This window comes from Brassica napus, chromosome C6 (genome assembly GCF_020379485.1).
Source record: "Brassica napus cultivar Da-Ae chromosome C6, Da-Ae, whole genome shotgun sequence".
Classification (NCBI taxonomy): domain Eukaryota; kingdom Viridiplantae; phylum Streptophyta; class Magnoliopsida; order Brassicales; family Brassicaceae; genus Brassica; species Brassica napus.
The window spans coordinates 37945219-37969220 of record NC_063449.1 but is presented as its reverse complement, the minus strand read 5'-3'; the positions used below and the strand labels follow the sequence as shown (position 1 = coordinate 37969220).

The following is a 24002-nucleotide window of genomic DNA, read 5'->3' as shown; positions in this document are numbered from 1 at the left end:
TTAGAAGAACACGTCATGCAGGCAGGATCGATCAGTTTCTTTTATGTAGTAGACGCCTTACATGCCAAGAATATCTAGATTTTATACAGACCTTAAAAATCAGTCTTACTCTGGGTCCAGGATCATCTCGACAATAACTTTAAAAAGAAAAACAAAAAGCACAAGAGAGAGATTGATCTAAACATAGGACAGACAAAAGCAAGAGCTTCCTCAAACAAACCAGTAACTCTATTTAAGACACCAACCATGCTATGATGTGTGACTATGAATCTTGATTTACATGACATGTACGCGAGATACTGTCACTTTAACTGAAGAAAACTCCTGAGACAAAATAGTAATAAAAATATTTATTCATTTGACCTGCGAGAGAACAAAAGAGAACATATAGAGCTTATACGTTATCTTGTGTCAAAGATGATCCAATTTGAAGCATTAGAGGATAAACAGGACTGAACTCTTTCTCTCCTCTCGACCTGATCTTCACTGCATAATCATCCAATGTCGCTTTAACTCCTTTCCAGATCTGATCCTCCTTTTGGCTATCAAGCCACAGTGAGTACTGCTTCGGACTCAGCCTGTTCTTCTGCATCGGTGACTCCAGCTCGTCCGGGCCTCTCGTGTAGAGATGATGCAGGACGATGCTCGGCGGTAGATCCTGGATGAGAGGAGACGATCCCATTTCAGATGTTTCCAAGAAAACCAATGGCCTAAATGCTCTAAGAGCTCTGTACGGTGCACCGAGTTGCTCCACTGGGAACAGATTCTGCCCCACCGCGAGCTCCAGCTCGGCCATGTCTCTAGCCATCCTGAGCTTTCCCCATTCTGATAGTGGCCTCACGAGGGAAGCATGCCTGATGTAGAAGATCAAAACCCTTGAAGCCATTTGTCTTGCAAGTCTAGTGCAGATCGATTCCGTCACTGCAGCGTTAGCCGTTGCTGCGGAAGGCAAGAGTCTAGATAGGAACTCCTTGCGGAAGTGGAGGATCGATCTCTGCAACTCTTCCATGTACGGGGAAGAGTTGTTGTCCAAGGCAGCAGCATCATCAACGCCAAAGTTTTGGTCATGAATTTGAAGTATGCATGACTCGAGCTGGTCTCGCATTGCTTTAAACAAAGGCGTCACTGGCTCGCATGCCGCGGCGTATATCGCGCCCAGATGAGGAGACAATACATCAGCGGCGATACTGGGAAGGTCAGCTACCATGGATGAGATATACGTGTGGATTCCTTGCAAATGCTGAGATAATGTGAAGTTCCTGATCTGTGTTGAAGTTGCAGGACCTGTGATCTGGCGCGTCTCAGGACCTGTAGAAATCTGACACTCAGCTCGTTGAGCTAGGTTACTAAGGGCCTTGCCTATCTCACGCAAAACCAAAAGAGTCAAACGACCATCTGGATGAACAGCCTCAATCTCGTCTTGAATGTGTGATAACACCTGCGAGATCTGTTCTTTGGAAGGCAAGTTCCCCCGGCTCGACATAGGGAATATAGAGTTCACGAGATCTGACAACCGTCCGAAGCATAGGGATAAGAACGCAGTCTGGAATATTGCAATGCACGAAACCATTTGTTCTTTCCTTTCTGAATCAACCGCAGGTAACACTCCTTTCACATCGGTGTCACGAGAGATCCTTTCGAGAAGATTTTCTATCATGGACACAAGCTTCGGATATCCCATGGTGAATATCTCTTTAACGAAGCTCGAAGCTGTGAATGCAGACTTCATTTGGCTAGTAAACGCCTTCACAAGTGCATCCCAGACTCTGTCTGTTAACATGGAATCACCTTCCTGTTGCATATAAACACTCCATGTCAGCAATAAAACCAAAAATAAAAGGCTTAACTCTAAATCAATCAATAGTCCTGACATCACAGAAACACATTCCAAAGACTAAAGTTGATCAAACATCAATCACACTCTTTAAAAGTGACAAGAATCTTCTCATCCACATCCAAGAACACTCTCTCTTTCTCTCAATAACCCAATGCAGCTTAAACTAATGAGTAAACCAAAATAAAAGGCTGAGAGCTAAATAAATCAATAGCCTTTGACATCACACAAGCAAGTTCCAAAGGCTTCATTTTTATGCAAAAACATGGAAGACTCATCCACTAAAGTGACAAGAACCTTCTCATCCACATCCAAGAACACGCTCTCTTTCTCTCAATAACCAAATGCAGCTTAAAATATTGAGTAAACCAAAATAAAAGGCTGAGTACTAAATCAATCAACAGCCTTCACATCACATAAACAAGTTCCAAAGGCTTCATTCTTATGCAAGAACATGGAAGGATCATCCCCTAAAGTGACAAGAATCTTCTCATCCACATCCACGAACATTCTCTCTTTCTCTCTATAACCTAATCTAGCTTCCTTACCTTGATGACTTCGTCAAGAAGAAGGACATGAGTAAACGGATCCCTCTTCTTAGACAAAACACGCTGCAAGTGCCACACAGCAACCACAAGCGAATACAACTGATCCATACAGCTCCCCATCCTCTGCCACAACGCCTCCCTAACCTTACCTCCGCCACCAATGTGCGGCGCTCCGCTAGACCTAATCCCACCAGGCCCAAACCCAGACGAAACCGCCTTCATATCCATCGCAACGCTCACACTCTTCACAGCCACGCCCCTGTACTTGTTAACCAACTGATCCACTGTTCCCTTCAGCTCCCCAAGGTTATAGAAAACCTGCAACCCAGTCCCAACCTCAGCTTGATTAAGCCCTTCCACACCTCTCTCCAACACCTTCATCGCCTCGGACCTCAGCCTCTCCCCGATCTCCTTGACGAACTCGATCTCCTCGTCGACGACGTCGATCCCGAAGAGATCGTACTCCTTACACATCGCCAGGATCTCGAAATGGAGCTGCGCGGATTTCGTGAGATCGATCTTCTCCGGATCCGATCCGTCGGTTAGATCGCGGAGCTTCTTGGAGAGGCGCAGGGCGCGGACGGAGTGAGAGAGGAGCTCGGCGGCGGAGTGGAGGTTCGAGAGCTGGACGGATTTGGATCGGATGGATCGCACGGGGTCGGAGAGATCGGATCGGATGCGGCGGATGGAGGATTGGAGGGAGGAGACGGAGGAGCGGAGGGAGGAGAGGGAGATCTCGGCGTGGGAGAGGGAGGAGAGCTGGGAGAGGAGCTCGGGGTGGCGGGAGACGACGTCGCTGCGGAGCTGGGAGTCGAGGAGGCGGATGGCTTGGTGGAGACGCTCGGCGGTGGAGGCGGGGGATCCGGAGGCGAGGGCGGCGGAGGAGAAGGAGGAGGAGGAGAAGGAAGGGGAGAGGAATGGGGCGAGGGTGGGGTCGTTGGCGAAGGAGTCTAGAGGTGAGGAGGAGGAGGATGGTTGTGAAGAAGGGGGAGGGTTTTTGAAGGTGGAGAGACGCTGTAGAGAAGGAGGAGGGAGTGCCATCATCTCTCTCGAATCGTTTTGATTTCTCTTTCTACGAGTCGCGCGTCTTTGTTCTACTTGTAGATGATCATTGCCGAAGCAAAATTGAAAAACCTGTATTTGTACCGAATCCGATCTATATAAATACATTTAGTACGCGTAGCAAATGAACATAATTCGAACAGAGCCACTCCGATTAAAGTGACATGGATTGGGTTCAAATCTTGATTATTAACCGATTAGAGTTTTAGTATCAATGGTGTTGGGATTAGTAGGGTACATACCTGAAATCTGATCGAGTATATTCATAATCCAAACTTATTTTCTCTTTAATTGTTCTTTTCTTTTCATAACTCGATTCAAACACCAAATAACCACAAATCGCGATTTTCTTTCCGCAAATCATTTTCTAAATTTTATTATCTGAGCCTATCAGATACTTACTTTGGCAGTGGACTCACTTTCACCCCAGCCTTTCAAGTGGGTCCGCCCCTGCACTTTGGTGTCTTTTTATCCTGAGAAGCTGAAATTTTGTACTTGGAGATTCGTTTCTAACCTGGCTTTAACTATAGGCTTTAACTATAGCTGCGTCCGATATCCTCTTTTTTTTTTTTAATAATATTAAATTAATTCAAATAAAAAAGACTGTTTAAAACTAAAGTTACTTGTCTTAAACTCGAAAAAAATTGAAATTTTGCTTTACATTAGAAAATATGATCATCTAAAGGAGAACCAAGTTCCCATAGTTCCTTGATAAGCTGAGTTGTGGCGAAATCTTTGTTAACTATTTGCACATCTTTTGTTCTGTTGTGTCCTTAACTCTGTCTTCACTTCTCCATTCATTCATTCTATTAACGCAGGCAATTACCTTGTCAACTTGCATTGTTCATCACACCAATGCTTTGTTGGCCCTTCTGGTGTCAAACAACTTTGCTGAGATCAAGAGCAGTGTCTTCAAGCGTTTCAGCAAAGACAACATTCATGGTCTTGGTATATGCGGGTAAGCTTTTACTCCCTTCCCTTTGTGCATTATTGAATAACTATACGCCTCCTACAGCTTTGATCATCAGTTTTGTTCTTTTCCTTACAATTTCTCCACCAGATTCAGCAGAGAGATTCCACATATCAGCCTTCCTGGTGTCTGTTTTGGAGCGAAACATTCTGGAGGCTGAAGGTCCATGGTTTGGAAACTTCATCTACGTAAGTGTATATTATTCAGTGGAAGTCATAAATTTACATAGGAGCCTCTTTCCAGGGTGCTCATAAGTAATTTTACTTGGACTCTGCAAAATGCTACTATGGTCTTCTTTTGTGAGATGATGATAGTGATAGAGTCTTGATATCCCAAACTCTATAAACTCTTCTTATATATTGATCTCTCACCACACCAATTAGAAGCTAGAATAAGGATAATAAGATGATAAGGAAGCTGATAGTGTGAATCCCAGATTAGGATCTCATGGCGATCTCAATCTGAAGATTCAATCACGATGAAGGGAGACTCATGGCACCTCTTACTTACAACATCATCAGCATAATCCTCCATCTACACTCGAGCTTCCTCTTTATAGTTTTGATCTTCCTTCCCGAGCTACTCAACAGTGAGAAACGGCAAAGCCTCTGAATCGATCGGAGTCTCCTCCCAACCCTCCTCATTAGCCACGTCAGCCTCCTCCATTTTGTAAGCATTTGATTCATTCTTCTTTGGTCTACCTTTGAGATTAGATGTCTATCAGATAGACATCATAAAACATTCATTTCTTGCCAAGTTCAATGGCATCAGACCTATAACATACTATGAGTTTCTTCAAGCTCTCTGCGAGCAGGTACAAATGATATAAGTCTATCTCTTGCTGTTCACTTTTCCCTATAAAATTCCATTGCTGTCTCGAGTGTTGTATGTTTCTGATAAGTGTCTTTCATGCTGATGTGGCATCCAAGCTGGACAAGGGGAAGAAAGTAGTAAAGACTCTGTATGAAACCGTGTGTTCGCCGTTGAGGGTTTGAGAAGAATATAAGAAGGGGACTTTACTCATTTACGAGGGTTATGCTTTGTATATGGATGTTGTAGACGCTATGAGTCACATCATGGTCGCCATGAGATCGTCGTGATCAATCACCTTGGCCATGAGAAGGTGATTGTGATCTGAATCTGCAAAGCTATCTTGTAATTGGTTTCTGATTATCAATAAAGTGTTTGTCAGATTACTAAACTCTATCAGTTTCTTACACATTCGTTAATCCTTCTTTGTCAGACTTTGAAAATCCGCCGGGAAGATAGAAAGACAAATATCACCGTTGTTCCCATTGCACCCGCTTGTGTGGTAAGTTCCTCATTCCTTTGTTGGATAATTCCAATTAACTTGAGGAGCAAGTTAACTCATTAAAGTGAAGTTTGATGGGTTAAGGAAAAAGGAAAACATATCGAGCTTAGGAATGTTTCCATATTATTATTAGGAAAAAATGTAGCTTCGCCCTTAGGAAAAGATGTAGTTTCTTCCTATATAAACAGTTCTCATGGAGAGATGTTCCATCAAGAGAAACACATTGAAAGGTTTAGTTTTGAGAGAGTTTCTAAATCTAATAAGAAGAGAAGTTCTTATAATCTTTGTGTTTGATGCAACTTTAATTGGTATCAGAGCTCTAGGTTTCGAAGGTCGTTTACAAGAGGAGTTGTAACTTCGATCAAAACATGGGAGACGATTCTCAAGCACGTGATAAAGGTCTTGAGATGAAGAAGGACATACGATGTCCGATGCTAACATCGACCAACTACACCGTATGGTCGATGCGAATGAAAGTGATACTTCGTTTATACGAAGTTTGGGATACGATTGATCCAGGGAGTAACGATGCAAAGAAGAACAATATGGCGATTGCTCTAATCTTTCAATCAGTCCCGGAGGCGCTAATACTTCAGATTGGAGAACATGATACATCGAAGAAGATTTGGGAAGCTATCAAATCCCGTAACCTAGGTGCTGATCGCGTGAGAGAAGCAAGGTTACAAACTTTGATGTCTGAGTTCGACAAACTGAAGATGACAGACACAGACACGGTGGATGACTACGCAGGAAAACTTTCAGGCTTAGCATCGAGAGCAGCCGCGTTAGGAGAGATAATGGAAGCATCGAAGCTGGTAAAGAAGTTTCTGAAGGGACTTCCAAGAATGAAGTTCATTCACATCGTAGCTTCGTTAGAACAAGTGCTGGATCTAAATTCAACGGGATTCGAAGACATTGTTGGGAGATTGAAGGCTTTCGAAGAACGCATCAAAGAAGAAACCCAAGATGAAGGTCAATCGAAGCTCATGTTTGGAAAGAATGATATGCAAGGTGGTGGAAGCCATAACAACTCGCGAGGAAGAGGCATAGGTAGAGGTTATGGTGGAAGAGGAAGAGGACAAGGAAGGTCTAATGTTTCTGATGGTCATAACAAAGGAGGAGAAGCTTCAGACAAGACCAAGAAGGACTACTCTAAGGTTAGATGTTGGCGATGCGACAAGATGGGGCACTTCGTGTCACATTGTCCTACACGACCAAGAGAAGAAGCTAACCTAACGGAAACACAAGAAGCGGATGCATTATATATGCATGAAGTAGTATTCCTCAACGAAGAGAGAGTGTTTCCTAAGAGGTTTGATGAATGCGATGGAAATACGAGTATATGGTACCTTGACAATGGTGCAAGTAACCATATGACAGGCAAGAGAGAGTTCTTCTCAAACCTAGATGATAACATCAAAGGCAAAGTCAAATTCGGTGATGGATCAAACATCGAGATTGTTGGGAAAGGTTCGATCACGTTCATCGGAAAAACAGGGGAGAGAAGAGCACTCAAAGATATCTACTACATCCCAAGTCTTAAACACAATATCATAAGTCTTGGACAAGCAACCGAGATGGGTTGTGAGGTTAATATGAAAGAAGACTTACTGATGCTGAAAGATCCCCGTGGAAGGCTATTAGTACAAGTCGCAAGGCAACCAAACCGATTGTACAAGACGCCAATGGAGGTTGAAATATCGGAAGTGTCTTCAAATACAAGAAACTGTTGTTACATGGACGTGGCATGCATGGCTAGGACATGTGAACTTTGGAGTCATGAAGAATATGGTAGACAAAGAGATGGTAGTAGGGATGCCTCAGGTGATACACGAGAAAGATGTGTGCAACGCCTGCTTAGTTGGGAAGCAAACTCGGAAGTCTTTCCTGCCTAAAGCAAAGTATCGAGCATCACACGCATTGGAGTTGGTACATGGTGACCTGTGCGGTCCGATATCACCATCAACACCAGCAAACAATAGATATGTATTCGTCTTAATTGATGATTACTCAAGATATATGTGGACGATGCTGCTAAGAGAGAAGAGTGAAGCGTTCGATCGGTTCAAAATGTTCAAGGAGTTCATGGAGAATCAAACGAAGCTACAACTCAAGAATTTTTGCACCGATAGAGGAGGAAAGTTCACATCTTCTGATTTCATTCGTTTTTGTGAAGAAAACGGTGTAACTAGACATCTCACCGCATCGTATACACTATCAACAAACGTAGACGAAGAACCAGGATCATTCAAGCTTCCTCATATTGATGTTACAGAAGAAGGAGATGGTGATGAGCATCAAGATCACCAACACCACGAAGAGCAAAACAATAATGAAGAAGAAGTTGTAGACGCAGGTGAACAAGAGCAACTAGCAGAGAACAACGATGCAAACCAAGACCAGCATGTAACATCAAGATATGGTCGTAACATCAGAAAACCAAAGCGGTTCGATGATTACATCCTACTTGCTGAATTTGAAGGTGGCAGACTCTTGCTCACCATCGATGGTGAACCAGAAAGTTACATCGAAGCTGCAGTGATACAAGCTTGGATCGATGCAATGAAGGCAGAGATCGAATCTATCATCAAAAATAAGACCTGGAAGCTCGTCAAGAAGCCGACAGGTGTGAAACCGATAGGTTTGAAGTGGATCTATAAGATCAAGAGGAATGCAGATGGAACGGTGATCAAATACAAAGCAAGGCTAGTTGCAAAAGGTTATGTGCAACAACAAGGCATAGACTTCGACGAAATATTTGCACCAGTTGCTCGGATAGAAATCGTACGACTACTCTTGGCGTTAGCAGCAACTAATGGATGGGAGATCCATCACTTAGATGTGAAAACTGCGTTCCTGAATGGAGACTTAAATGAGGATGTATACGTTACTCAACCAGAAGGCTTTGTGGAGAAAGGAAAGGAGGATCTTGTGTACAAACTTAGCAAAGCACTATACGGTTTGCGTCAAGCTCCGAGAGCTTGGAACATCAAACTCGGCCGTGTTCTCAAGGAGATGGAGTTCACGAAGTGCACCAAGGAACATGCGGTATATCAAAAGAAACAGAAGGGGGAGCTTCTGAACATAGCTATATACATCGATGACTTGTTTGTAACAGAGACTTCGCTCAATGTTATCAAGCAATTCAAAGATGATATGTCAAGAAGATTTGAGATGTCAGACCTCGAGATGCTTACATACTATCTTGGTATAGAAGTAACGCAAGGAGCTGATGGCATTCACATCAAACAAGAAGGATACGCGCAAGGTACACTTGTCAAGACGAAGATGGAGTCATGTAACTATACTCACGTTCTGATGCACACGAGTTTGAAAGTATCAAAGGCAGAGGAGGAGCCTGAGATTGATGCAACATTGTATCGAAGCACCATAGGATGCTTAAGAGAGAATCATAGAGAAGCAGTGAAGCATCTATACTCACGTTCTGATGCAACATCGTGTCGAAGAAATGCGATGCACCTATTAACGGTCTATGGAAGTTCATCGGAGTTAAAAAGATCAACATACCTAAGATTCAAGTTGGAATTAAGGGGGAGAATGTTGGATAATTCCAATTAACTTGATGAGCAAGTTAACTCATTAAAGTGAAGTTTGATGGGTTAAGGAAAAAGGAAAACATATCGAGCTTAGCAATGTTTCCATATTATTATTAGGAAAAGATGTAGCTTCGCCCTTAGGAAAAGATGTAGCTTCTTCCTATATAAACAGTTCTCATGGAGAGATGTTCCATCAAGAGAAACACATTGAAATGTTTAGTTTTGAGAGAGTTTTTAAATCTAATAAGAAGAGAAGTTCTTATAATCTTTGTGTTTGATGCAACTTTAATCCTTTTGACTTAAAAACTCATGAAAAAAAATGAAAAAGTGTGCTTTTGGACTTCAGGTGATCCGGGTACTGACTCCAGTATATGTAGCACACTTGCCTTACAGTCCCCTCCCATGGAAAGTGTCGTGGATGGTCCTTTTATCTGTCATAACATATATAATGCTTACAAGTCTAAAAGTTCTCATCGGCATGTGACTAAAGAAACATGCAACTTGGTACATTAATAGATGTCGAAAGCGAGACTCCTCCCATCTACACAACGATTAGCCTGATTCTTAAAACTACTGAGAATGAAGAAAGATTTGCACCTCAGCGGGATGGAGAATGTTTTGGTATATAAGATCATCGTTGTGATCTTATACATGTTTAATATTCGATGAAGTGGTATCAGGCAAAATATCTACAAAGAGACCTCATGGATCATTTTAGCAAAAACCAAAAGCTATCACAGGACAATACTATAAGTGATAATAAAAAGCTGTATAGTTCGTTCATTAGAAATGATTTAGAGGGATTGTTAAGAAGATTTGAGTGATTAGTCCTTATTATCTGGGGCCAAAGCGTTGATTGCCAACTTCATACCACCCCAACAGTCACCAGGAGTAGCTGTTCCGATGAAATAGTTGCCACCGTAAGCAAGTTGGATCATATCCTCGCCGGTATTATACTCTATATATCCCTCGTTTGGTATGCACGTTTCGTAACCCGTTTGGTTTACAACCAACATGTTGTCTAATTGATAGTCGTACCGGAATACTGCAATCCAACATTACACAATATATATATATATATACACAAATTGGTAGCTATAGATTTTACTTTATTCTACAAGATTTTCAATCAACATCTAATCATCTAAATATAAATATTGGATCAAGACATGCAGTCTAAAACGTTAGTGTTATGTTTAACAAAAGTATTAGGCTATTTGTGCCTTCGCAGAATTAAATATGATAATGCACATATTTGCGAATATATATATACGAATCATTATGGGTAAATTGTTACTAACCTTTTCACGAACAATTTCATTGAGAAATTAAACTATAGACTAAACTGATTTACGTTAGTTTGTACCGAGAATATATAAAAAGTTTTGTCGCTTGCCCAAGTATCTGCTGGAATACTCAGGTCCCACCCAAATTCATTTCCGACAATATAGGTGGTAGGACTTCTGTGATGGGTCAAACCGCCAGGGAGAAAGAAAGAAATAACTGTTAGTAATGTAGCTATCGCAGCCTTAGCTGATGATCGAGCCATCGTTAATACTTATAAATAGGATGATGATGGTTTTGGCTTAGCCCTTTGTGTTTATATATAGACTGTTCTCGTACCAGGGATTTATAAAGTTCATTTAATTTTGAAAAGTTTTCTTTCTATGAAAGGGAGACATATGTATAAGTGGATCTGTGATTGTTGAAGAGACATAAATATGGAACCATACAGTTAAATTTGATAGGTTTTGTAGATGCAGTATTATCATTGGCATTGAAGGATGTTTATGCATAATAAGAAATAATAAATACTAGGTTAAGATCCGCGCCTTGCGCGGAATCAACATTATATATATAAATTATTTTATGTGTTAAATATTTTTACATATTATGAAATAATAAATATATATTAAATCATTAAAAGTCAATAACTATTAAATATATAATTAAATTGGTACGAACATATAAATCAATTTTATTAATCCAAAAAATATTTTCTTTTATTTGATAGGATATGTTATTAAATTTAAAGGATACTAACATAGATAATATATTTTAGTATATTTTTAATATTAATGTCTATTAAATGATGATTTCTACTCATAGGGTTTTTTTTATCATTTGTATCTTTTATAGAAAAAAATTTAAATTACTGATAACAAAATTTTCATTGTGGGATTAATAGTTTATTATTTTATAATTTTTTTAAAAAGAAGTTGTCAATGATCGTTCAAAACTTTTATCAAAAAAATTGTTCAAAGTAAATTTTAAAAATTGTTCAAAGTAAATTTTAAAACTAAAATATTGTATTTTATATGGTTTATAGTTTAATTTAAAACGATATATATATATTAATCTTAATAATTAATTAAATTAGACTTTTTACTTATATAATTTTTGTAATCATTTGTATTTTGTCATAACAAAAATTTTAAACCATGGATCATAAAATTTGAATGTGAGATTTTTAACAATTTTAGTAATTTATAGCCGTTTGTAAAAATTTAAAATATAACATATACATAAAAAATTAAATTTTTATTATATGGTTATTGTGGTTGTTTAATTTATTTAATAGTTTAAAATTAAACAAATATGATAGAAGATACACTATTTTTTATCAAATCTTTATTATTCAAAATCATTAATTGTCATATATACTTTAGCCACATTAGGCAATTCCGTAAATTTTATTTAAGGAAATAATAAAGTACATTAATGATGAATTTATTGTTAATTTAATAAAAAACTTATTATATAATTAGATGGACCAACATATTTCTCTAATGATTCTAAGAATCATTTTAGTGATGCCATGTGGCTACAAAAAGAAGTTGTAATGCTTCTCAAATAATATATAGGGGATTTTCTTAGTTATTATTTATTATTTCTTTTTTACTAAATATTAAGCCATTCATATTTAAAGTTTAAAACATCAGTCTTTTAAAAACAAAAAAAAAATCAATAACATCAACTTTTAACTTTGTGGTGAATATTGTATATAAATCATATATTATTTTCTTTGGATATATTTTTAATAATATAAATATTACCAATCAATAAAATGTTTACACTTAATTACGTATAATTGTGGGAAATAGCATTATGTAACACGAATCTTCTTTCAAATAATACACAAAATTAACATGTTTAAAAACACTAGATTCCACCTTTTTAATAATTTTATCATTAATTTGATACAAATTTAAAAATATTCAATAATAATTTAAGAATAGTAGGAAAACTTCGGAAAGATAATTAAAAATGTGTAGAAAGGAATAAATAAAATAAAATAACTATATGAATAAAAATGATTAAGTATGAAAATGAATCGATAGTATAGATTTATGGGTTTGCGATATTGTTTGTTATGTTTGGTTGAATGTGGATGGTATTAAGAGTTCTCACGGATATTTTATAGGGCAAATCTCCAAAATAGCACCATTCTAATTTTATATCACAAAAATAGCACTCAAAAACTAAAATGACCAAAATAACATCTTTCAAAGTTTATCCTTTGAAAATTTTAATTTTTTTATTTTTCAAAATTTGAAATCTTATCCCCAAAACCTCATTTCTCAACTCTAAACCCTAAACCCTAAACTCTAAACCCTAAATCCTAAACTCTAAACCCTAAACCCTAAACTCTAAATCCTAAACCCTAAACTCTAAATCCTAAACCCTAAATCCTAAACCCTAAACCCTAAACTCTAAACCCTAAACCCTAAACTCTAAACCCTAAACCCTAAACCCTAAATCTTAAACCCCACCCTTTAACTCTAAACCCTAAGTTTGTGACTTTTGATAAAACATTAAGTGCTATTTTTGTGACTTTTGACCTTGAGTGCTAGTTTGGGAACAAAAACTTGATTTAGTGCTATTTTTGTCTTTTTCTCTATTTTATACCTATGATGTAGGTGAATAAAACTATTGGAAACGGTATTTTAAAAATGAAACTGGTTGCGCGGGTATTTTTATTTTTATACTTAAATAGTTTAGTTTATACTTCATCTTGATACAAATATATGATGTTTAAGGTTATTCACACATATTAATAGAAATTAAATATTTACCTTTATTTATTACTTTTTGGTTTTTATTTTGGTTAGAAAATATTAAGAATATTTATTTGTATTCAAATAAAGAGAAAATATTATAATTAATTTATGTAAAAGTTGATAAATTTTAAAGAATGGTCCAAATTAAAAAAATCACGCATGAAAAGTTCTATCACTACATTGTATAATTAACAATAATAACATTTATTATGAAAATACAATAGTGATAGGATTTTTAATATTTTATTCAATTTTATTATTTGCAAGGTAAAATTCTAACATTATTGTATTTTACCAAAAAAAAATTATTGTATTTGCATAATAAATGTTATTATTATTATTATTAATTTGATCATATACAAGTATAAACTTCTAGAATAATTAAATGTTATTATTATTAAGTAGATTATAAATGGTTATATGCAAATATTATATATTATATATTGATGGAATATGATATTTTTGAAATTATGCATATCTAATAATATTTTGATGGAATAAAAAGAGAATTAAATAGGTTATTAGGATTTTATCATGAAAATGCAAAAAAAATAATAATATAAGCAACTTTCTAGGGATGGTCCATTTAAAATATCACACATAAAAGAAGTCATGATTTCTATTTTAATAGTATAGAGACTGTCCGATAGTTTTATAAAACACTGTTACCAAAGTTACAGTGTCTAATATCAAATTTCATTAATAAAATTTCGGTATTTCCTTTTGTTTTTTTTTGAAAATTTGATTCTTAAAAAAAAAAGAATTTTGAACAGTTACTTTCCAGGTTGTTTTAATAGCCTAACTTTACTAGACTTGAATACAATGTTCACTAGGCCGGGCCACTCGGTGAGGTCGTTGCCCTACATCCAACAGTATTTGGTCCAATAAACATAAAATTACCACACAACTAGAGCATGCGCATCAGGAGTTCAGGGAGGGGGTCACACGTTTTCCAAAAAAAAAAAAATTAAAATAAGCATAAATGAAAGACTTGGGCTCGTCCCGCCTCTTCCGCGTGAACCCGGGTCGTGACTGTTCAGCGGGCCCTACGCCACATGACGGTCCGCTATTGGTCACTTTATTTAATTTTTTTTTTTTAAATCAAACGAAAAAAAAAAAAAAAAATAATTTCTTGAACTTAACGAGCGGTTCGCCGCTGCGCATGCTCTAAGTCTTCTCAGAAGAAATGACAACATATCCTTCACCGCTGCCAGCACAAACAAGGTACCCTTGAGCACGGTGAGATTCATTAATTATTTAAAACGAAAGCAAGAAACATAGATGATAACTTAGAAGAAACATAGATGATAACTTCCAATGCATTTGATCAAAATGCGTTAGATCAAATAGACACACTGTAGGGAACACCCATCCCGGTAACGCCTGGTTCAAAGATAGGTGAGAGAGGCCTCCCATAACGGGACGGGCAAGTTCTGGATCTTTGTCAGGATTATCCACATCGTTGTACACGTCATAATCGTAAACCCGCTCGAACTTTTTAAATTCATGATCTCCCTCACGGTTCTTGCCTTGCAAGGTCTCCAGCTCCTCTTTTCGCAGCTGTTTAAGAGGCTCAGGAGTTTTGAGAGCCAAGTAGGACTTGTTGGAGAAGAATGTCCGCTTGGTTGGGTCTTCGGACTTAGGGGCCACCCACGAGTTAAATGTAAAGGTAACGGGGCCGTCGGGTACCTCAAGTTTCATTTCCTTGATGAATATCTCTTTACTCTCAAGGTTTACAACTCTGATGGCACCAACCGCTCCAAAGTCTTTGGGCATGTCGAACACACATTGGTACTGATCATCATGTCCATCAATCAATACACGTTGTGCGTAATCCTCCACTGGATCCTTCTTGATCGGCGTCCCTGACATATGTGTTAAGTACTTGGTTAAGTATCACTGCCATTATTCACTAATGATGCACTAGCCTACTTTTTTACGTCACATTATAAATTTATATACCCAAAATGCGATAGCTTCTTATATAAAAATAATAATAATACGTTTGCATGATAATTGTACTCACGGGGGTCAGTCTCGGCGCTAATAAGCTCGACGAGCAGGATTCTCCGACGGAAGGTAACAAGCCTTCTTGGGCCGTTATAGTTCCCTTCTTTTTTTTTTCTTGGGACAACACCGTTATAGTTCCCTTTACTTTGATTTTCTTAACTTCTTCTTTCACTATTTTACCTTTCCCATTAATATCAAACTTTGAGGCAGTGACCGTACATCGTCCTCTGAGGTTTGGACGAGGACACAGCTTGTAACGATGTCCTGCCGAGAGGGAGTTGATGAGTGCTGATGGTTTAGTGAACTGAGAGCTGAGACTGTTTGCTATGCTTAAGGTCTGGAGACTGGACGACGCCTCTCTACAAAACATCTTTTTATCTGTTTTCTTTTATTTTGCTTACTCTCTAGTGCATCCCCTCGACATCTATTTATACAAGATTATAAAATATTAAATATTTTTCTTACTTCTAAAATTAGAAAAAAGTTCTCTACTTAGACCATCTCCAACAATAAATCCTTCATTAGAGTTCTAAATCAATATTTTAAGTAAAATTAATCAAATTAAACATTTTACATACTTGTTTAATTTTAACATCTCCAATGGTAGAACCAATGAAAGGTTCTAAATTTCAAAAATTTGAAAATTTGTAATAAGAGATTATTTGCATCACACTCTACAATTAAATATAATTATTGAATTACATAAAATTTAAATTAACTTGACATAAAAACATATAACATAGATTGAGAAATCATAAATAAAACTAAACGATCAATCGTTATTTTATTTTGTACCAAATTTACGCCATATATGCTCAACCAAATCATTTTTCAATTGTTCATGTATGTTGCGATCACGAAGTCGAGTCCGAATTGCCATCAAATTGCCAGTATTTGAAGGCATATCTGTATAATACATGAAATCCACATGAGAACTTATGTTTGATTCTACCTGTGCGAATTCTGATACATCAAATTGAGTGTACCCATCTCGTTCGTCTTCCACTATCATATTGTGTAATATGATGCATGATCTCATAATCTTTCCGATTTTTGCCTTATCCCAAATAAGAGCTGGGTTTTTAACAATGGCAAATCGAGCTTGCAAGACTCCAAAAGCACTCTCGACATCTTTACGGACAGATTCTTGTACTGTAGCAAATAAGGATGCTTTCGGAGTTTGTGGAAGTGAAATAGATTGGATAAAAGTTGATCAGTTCGGATAAATACCATCCGTGAGATAGTAAGCAAAATGATACTCGTGTCCGTTGACAAAGAAATTCACTTTTGGAGCTCGACTTTGTAATATATCATCAAAAACGGGTGATTTATCAAGAACATTGATATCGTTTGAGGTACCTGGAGGTCCAAAAAATGTGTGCCATATCCAAAGATCATGTGAAGCTACTGCCTCTAACACGATTGTAGGTTTTCCAGAACCACGTGTATATTGTCCTTTCCAAGCGGTTGGGCAATTCTTCCACTCCCAATGCATACAATCGATGCTTCCTATCATCCCCGGAAAACCGTGCATATCTCCAATATCGAGTAGTCGTTGAAGATCTTGTGGTGTCGGTTTCTGAGATACTCATCTCCGAACAAATATATGATTCCTTCAACAAAATTTTCTAAGCATGAAATTGCAGCACTTTCACCAGGACGGAGGTATTCGTCAACCGCACAACCATACGCCATCATACGAATTGCTGTTGTGGCCTTCTGTAGTGCAGAGAGACCAAACATGCCGGTAGCATCTCTTCTTTGTTGAAAGAATGGAACTTCATTGAACCACCTTTGCTTACAGTTGCCAACCTCTCTTTGTGGCATACCAACAAGCTGTGGACTTTCATTGAAGTAAGCTCCAATTATTTTCTAAAAGGAGTCTGCCTTCTGTTCATTCCCTATAATCGGATCCTTACTTGTGTTAAGCCAAGCACTTATGAGCACCAAATCTTCCTTCTGTGACCAATTCCTTCTCCCTATTTTATATTCAGTTGTCTCTGCATCTTGGCTTCGAGAATTTGTCCACTGAGAACTAAAGAGAGGAAGTTCTGAAGATCCAAGAGCTACGCTTGGTGAGACAGGTTCATAATGTTGGCTATTTAACAGATCCAAATAACCTGAAGACTGAGTAAATGGATTTGAAGAATTCATTCCTACTTTCTGGTGGAGAAAGGAGAATGAGAGAGTGAAGTAGTTTTCGGAAAAGGAGAAATATATGAAGAAGGACAGTTGTGTTTTAGTGTGAGTTGGTTGCATTCATTTATAACAAGTTTGAGTATGTTACATTGTTTAAAGTGTGTGGTGTTAGAAATAAAGACTTACCTAATCTAAAAACAACCAAGCATTGATCACAACCATACTTAAAGCAAACTACCAACAAGAGATAGACTCTACCAAGCAGTAAATTTGATGTAGACTGAACAATAAAACCTAGTTAACATCTAACAACCAACTAGTCCTAGAAGAATTTAAAGAAGTAGTCTCAGTAAATTACCTTGGAAGGTTGAAATTTAATGTGTTTAAATGTCCGGAACAGTCATGTGTTGTACACTCTCGCTCTTCCACCAGTTCCAACACCCTGAATAAGAGAAAAGACGTACCACCAAGCAGTTAACAACCTAACAATCAACACACTTAGCATATGACACAAGAGACCAAAGGAAAGCTTACCAACTAGTAGCACCAAGTCCTTTATACAAACCCAAAAAGCCTTCTTCTCTGCATATGGTACGGAGAGCATGCCCAATACCTTGATAATACATTGTATTTCTCTGGAAAGGAACAAAAGTAATCCATTCAGACCACGTACAGACAAAACAGACACTGCTCAAAATCAAACCTGTGCAGCAAGACGTGTCCTAACAAGATCAAGAGGATAAGTAGCAGAAGCAGCTGTAATACCAGCCAAGCCGCCACTGACAAAGTGAACAAACGAGCTGCTACTCGCATTCCCTAAATAGCTCTGTAAGATTGGGTTCGAATAGAAAAACTGCAACACAAAACAACATTGTGACAAATCAATACAGAAGACACAATCCACAAGGACTATAATAGTATAAAGCAACTCACTTTATTATATTTCTCATATGCATAGAAGTTCAACACCGAATAAGGAAGCCTGTGCGCAACAGTAACCATATTCCCTTTCCAAAAGGCTCTAACTCCTTCCTCATTGACGATACGAGAAGCTTCACGCCACAAACTCAGCTTGCTCAACACATCAGCTTCTGATTGCATTCCTTGCAGCTGAAACGCGACACAACAAAAAAGCTTAGAGACAATAAGTTTTAAAGACAAAAAACACAATGTTAACGGTAATAACCAAACAGCAAAGCTCAAACAACCTATTTACAATCTTATGAACCCTAAAATCAAAATACCCTATTCTAGATTCAACAGATTAAATAGACGAATCTACACATTATAAACCTCGAACCGTACCTAGAGAAGAATGAAGAAGCTTCCTGCTTCGAAATCTCTTCGATTTCTAGTCAGAAATCTGAAACAGTCAAGCTTCAGATTCCACCAATTTCCCCGTTGATGAAGCCGACGGTGGGGAAAGGATGCTTCCAGCGTTGGATTGATTCGCCGTCTGGATCGAATTGATTCGCCGTCTGAATCGAATTGATTCGCCGTCTGAATCGAATTGATTCGCCGTCTGAATCGAGAACCCAAGAGAGAGAGAGAGAGCCAAAAAAAAATTTCCGCGAAAGAGAGAGAGAGAGAACTGGGACCAATTTTTTTTTGCGTTTGTTTAAAACACTCAACCACTGAGAGATAGACACGTTTCCTTTGGATATAGCTCCAAAAACATCTACAATTAGAGACAACTCTAACTATTTTTCATGTTTTTGATTTTATTAAAACCCTTAAAATTAGATGGATACTGTTTTAGAAGTGGCTTGGATACATTGTTGGAGATGGTCTTACCGAGTCCACGAGTTTGCATGTTACTTTGTTGATATAGATGGGGTGATTACTAACTATGAGTGACTGAATAGCCTTTCTAGAGTAAAATTTTTTCGGTAAAATTAATTTTCAACTGAGTTGCGCTGACACAAAATCAATCACAGTAAAAAAAATATAGTTTCATGTCGAGTAACTTTTTTATTTATGTCTTTTGTGAATTTTGAACTTAAAAGTTTTTTTTTGAGCAACACTTCAAAGTTTTCTTCCTTTTCTTATGGAGTAAACTTTTACTCCAGCTTTATTTTTCTCTCTCATTTCTTTTCTATTCATTTACTCTAATTTTTATTCCTTTCGATTACTCTATTTTTGCCAGTCACACCCTATATAAATAGGCGTGCTTTTGATTAAATTACATAAGAACTAAATAACATTTATTATATTTCTGATGATAAAATAATTTATGTATTTTCTTTATCATTTTTTCTAATTTAATTTGATTAAAATTGTAATAAATAGGTCATTTTAAAAATCAATTTTTTTTTGTGACTCAGCTTTAACTATTTACTATTTTAGTAACTATAGAATATCTCGGGCATATGAAAGATCCGTACAATCTCAAAAGTGAAATACAACACATAAATGAACTTTCTCTCTAAATATTCAAATAAAACCCAAAACATGACCCCTTATCTCTCTGGACAAGTATGTTTAGTGTCTTTAAATATTTACAATATAGTTAGATCAATATAATTGCTTAATGTTTTACTTTTTTTTTTTGTTTATAAGTCTTAAATCGTCTTGTTATTTATATGTATGAAACTTAACAAAAGATTTAAATATCAATATTATGTTCTTTTAATTAGATATATCATTTAAAGTATAATAATTCATATTGCTTCAGTTATTCATTTTTGGTATTGAATTGCATTTGTTTTTCTAAATTGTACCATATTTTATTTAGTTACTAAATATATTTAAATAAAATTAAGTTTTTAATTGAATTTATTTTGATTCATACTCTTAGAATAGTAATATATTTGAAAAAAAATTAAATATAATTTAAAATATTTTGTTTGGGGATAAAATTATAGGAGGAAATTTAGAAGTGTTGATCACTCCGGAGTTGCATAAACTAATCAAACTAGTAATTTCAAAAGACATCAATCAATTAGAGCTTCAAAGATATACCAATAACTACCAAATTAAAAGTTTTATTCCATCAGTTTAGTAATATATACATGGTTCACATCAAGTGCCAACCATAACTTTAATATTTGATCCCATATTTTTAAAATTATGTATTTGGTATTCAGTCAATTTAACACAAAATATTTTATGATATCATATGATTAAGGTATATTAGTTTAATAAATTCCCCTTTTCTAATTATTTGATCAAAATACATTCATAGTAAAATTATTCTTAGTTCAAGTATTTTAATATACATTAAAATCATCTTAGAAATAATATTGATTAGAAAAAATAGAGTTGTTAATTAAAAATACTTTAATAATTTATTAACAAATATTAACTATTAAAATTCCAATTATTTGAAATAAAAATGACAAATTATATGTTTATCATCTATAATTGATTAGGTTTTAAAAATATAATATTTAGAAAATAAATTTAATTGCTAAATATATTTGAATTCATTAATATTACTAATATATTTAGATTTTTAAAAATCAAAGCAAGTGAGACTTGTAAAAGCAAACATCTAAAATACTATTATAATAATTTTGAGATATTTTATTTTTGAGATATTTTCTAATTTTTATTTCCATAATCAGAATAAATGTTATTAAATAAAAAATAAAATTTAACAATAGTAATAGATTATTATTATTATTTTGATTCATTAAGTGTGTATATCTATATATATATATATATATATACATGTAGCTACACTCGTGAAAGTTAACGTGAGAGTGATTTGTAAAATATTTACTTTTTGCACAATATTATTAAGATAGATGAATATATATGTAATGATTAATTGTAATTTTTCCATTTGGTCTATTGGTTTTATGTTGATTTAATTAACTAGTAAAAATAAGTCATACTAAAAGTTAAAGTTTATGAAAGTATGTACACTAAAAACGGAATATTTAATTTTTTGATGTTTTAAATTTGATGGAAAGAGATACCTGGTCTATAATAAAAATTAGTTAAGGATCTAGTGGAGCAATTAAGGATGAAGAAGGTGTTGTCGTAAAAATACCGGAAAAGATTTAGTACGACGACATACATGAACAAACTGTTCAACGATATATTTGTGTTTCTCTGGTTATATTACTAATCAGGTGATTAAAATCATAACTTGTAGTGAAATGTGGGATCAGTAAGAAAAAATACATATGTTGAAGTCGTTTTTGAACAAGCTGTATTTGTAGTGGAGGTGTGTACGAACTGACAATGTATAATCTGGTGATCTTATCGCATATGTGAAAACTTCAATTAAATCATCCGCGATCTGTAAAAGTGGATGTGAAAGTGAGGACAAAGAGAAAGCCATGATCCTAATGTCTTCTTACCTTCTCAATGGTGTTCAATAAGTTTAATATTTCTTTTATACTACTCAATCCTAAGAACAAATCTATCATTATATGTAGCAAGATATGTCAATCCAATCCACGATTTTTAAAGCAAATAGAATAATGCAAGTGGTCTTTTACGCGAAGTAATTAAGGTTGGTTTAAAAACTAATGGTTAGAAGTGATTAAGAAAGCAGTGATCTCAATTCCAATCAAGAAACTCAGCAAATAACAAGTGTTAATCAAAGTTTAAAAGGTTAACTCATGGAATTGGTAACCAATTAAGGATGATAGATTTCAAAATTTGGATGCTAAACATAATCAATTATCATTCTTCTTCATCCTAGGATCACAAGTATAAACAAATTTACTCTTGTGATAATAACTCCTATGGTAATCATGCATTCAATATCAACTCTTGTTGGCTAACGACACTTAAGCATGCATTGGAAACAAGTCATAGTAGTCATAATACATCTCTAGTATGCAAAACATCAACTTTGTTGGCTAAGCATGCAAAACACAATATGAGATTCAGTCAAACATTTCATCGAAAACCTCTCAAACATGAAAACACCTTAAACATAGGTTAAAAGTAACTAAGTCTAATCTATCACTAAACACACATTATATGTAAAAAAGAATGTCAATCTATCCGTAAGCATCACAATTCATACATCAAGATAGTAGGAATATAGAATGGACATTGCTTTATTTTCATCCTCCTATTCCTTCTGTTCCTTCACTACTCCTCCTTTTTAATTATCCTCTTCATTCTTCATTCTGCCTCTTTTCCTCCTCAATCACCTCTGGTTGTAATATTCACCAACCGATTATTCCATCATAACTATTATCTTCTTCTCCATCATTTCGTGTGATACACTCTCTGCCGCCGTCAGTAAACATAATTGGAGAAAATGAACAATGTACTGCTTTTATATTCTATTATATATATATTTTTTTTTTGTAAACTGATATTCTATTCTATTATATTTTAGACCTACATAATAGAAATATTGTGTTTTTCATGTTATCCTACTGTAACATCAGTACCATCACTACTACCGATTGTTTCAACATCGATACCGTGTTTTTCTCCACCACTGTCGCCATCTATCGTTTCCTCATCTCGTCCACCGTTTCTTCTTTCTTTAACTTCATGTAACAACAATCACAAATCAGTTCTTCTATATTATTTGTGTAATGAATATAGTATAGTCTAATTTTACAAATCGCTCTTGATGCACAACCACGCGCGGAGAAGGAGAATTTGGTCCATTTCTGTGTGAAACTATCACATCCGAACTTCTCTTTTTATATGATTACTTAGTGAATATTTTTTTAATATAGTTATTCCACAAATTCACCCTAGAATTATAGTGTTTGTTATTATTTTGTTGTTTTCAAAAGAAGTGCTTCCCTGCACGTTTTTGTTGTTGTTACCGAACTTATAACTAAAAATTACCGAACTTCTCAGTCTCGTTTATGAGGACGCAATTGCCGGTAGTGGCCAGAAGTTTATGCCATATCTAAAGAAGACAGAAAATAAAGCTTATAGGTTCATATGCGACTATAGTGTAGACTTATTTATTGTGTTTTGGCCATTTTCAAATTTAGGAAAAATGCTACTCCCTCTGTTTTTATATGTAGAAAGTTTTAGTTGATCAATGCACAAAGATTAAAAAATATATCATTTACTTTTAAAATATCATTTGATATATAAATTAGGTATAGTTAAACCAGTCATAAATAAGTCTATATTATTTGATTGGTCATACTATACGCAATAAAAGTAAAAAATTATATAGAATAATTAAAGTACTTATATTTTGAAACAAACAATTTTTTCTTAAACTACTTATAATATGAAACAGAGGGAGTAGTTTTTAAATGAACCGGTTTCGTTTTGGTTTTTAAATAAAATTATTTATATTTGTTTAATAAAAAATATTTAATTTTGTTGCATGTTTGATGGAAAAAATCTGTAATCTTGTAAACAACAACAGTGCCCAAGCCATCATATAATCAACAAATTAGGGGTGGCAAAAAAGAACACAAACCGAGACGAACCAAACCAAAAGTATATGTCTAAACCATTTGGTAAAAGATTTTATGAATAAAAATGGTTTAGTTTGGTTTTAAACCAAACCAAAATACCGAAGTGTTTCTCAATTATATTACCTAAATATACTAATAATA

At 35.6% G+C, this 24002-nt stretch overlaps 3 protein-coding genes across 4 annotated transcripts; all 3 read right to left on the bottom strand.

The window, feature by feature from the left end:
- Positions 1 to 184: 184 nt before the first annotated feature.
- LOC106436638 (conserved oligomeric Golgi complex subunit 5) lies at positions 185 to 3803 on the bottom strand. 2 transcript variants are annotated; one of them, XM_048760146.1, is made up of 3 exons: positions 3687 to 3803; positions 2383 to 3516; positions 185 to 1792 (listed from the first exon to the last, which is right to left on the bottom strand). In XM_048760146.1, exons 2-3 carry the CDS (start codon positions 3424 to 3426, stop codon positions 395 to 397), a joined length of 2442 nt encoding a protein of 813 aa, XP_048616103.1. In that variant the 5' UTR covers positions 3427 to 3516; positions 3687 to 3803; the 3' UTR covers positions 185 to 394. The 2 variants fall into 2 exon arrangements, with proteins under 2 accessions (XP_048616103.1, XP_013733046.1); XM_013877592.3 differs by lacking the exon at positions 3687 to 3803 and having other exon boundaries at positions 2383 to 3655.
- A 10356-nt stretch (positions 3804 to 14159) lies between these two features.
- LOC111206743 (lipoxygenase 2, chloroplastic-like) lies at positions 14160 to 15770 on the bottom strand. Its single transcript, XM_022704046.2, has 2 exons — positions 15371 to 15770; positions 14160 to 15209 (listed from the first exon to the last, which is right to left on the bottom strand). The coding sequence occupies exon 2, from the start codon at positions 15118 to 15120 to the stop codon at positions 14602 to 14604; it is 519 nt and encodes a 172-aa protein (XP_022559767.1). The 5' UTR covers positions 15121 to 15209; positions 15371 to 15770; the 3' UTR covers positions 14160 to 14601.
- A 2123-nt stretch (positions 15771 to 17893) lies between these two features.
- Positions 17894 to 22916, bottom strand: LOC106436636 (graves disease carrier protein-like). Its single transcript, XM_022704405.1, has 5 exons — positions 22857 to 22916; positions 18427 to 18603; positions 18197 to 18346; positions 18028 to 18128; positions 17894 to 17975 (listed from the first exon to the last, which is right to left on the bottom strand). Exons 1-5 carry the CDS (start codon positions 22914 to 22916, stop codon positions 17894 to 17896), a joined length of 570 nt encoding a protein of 189 aa, XP_022560126.1.
- Positions 22917 to 24002: the final 1086 nt, after the last annotated feature.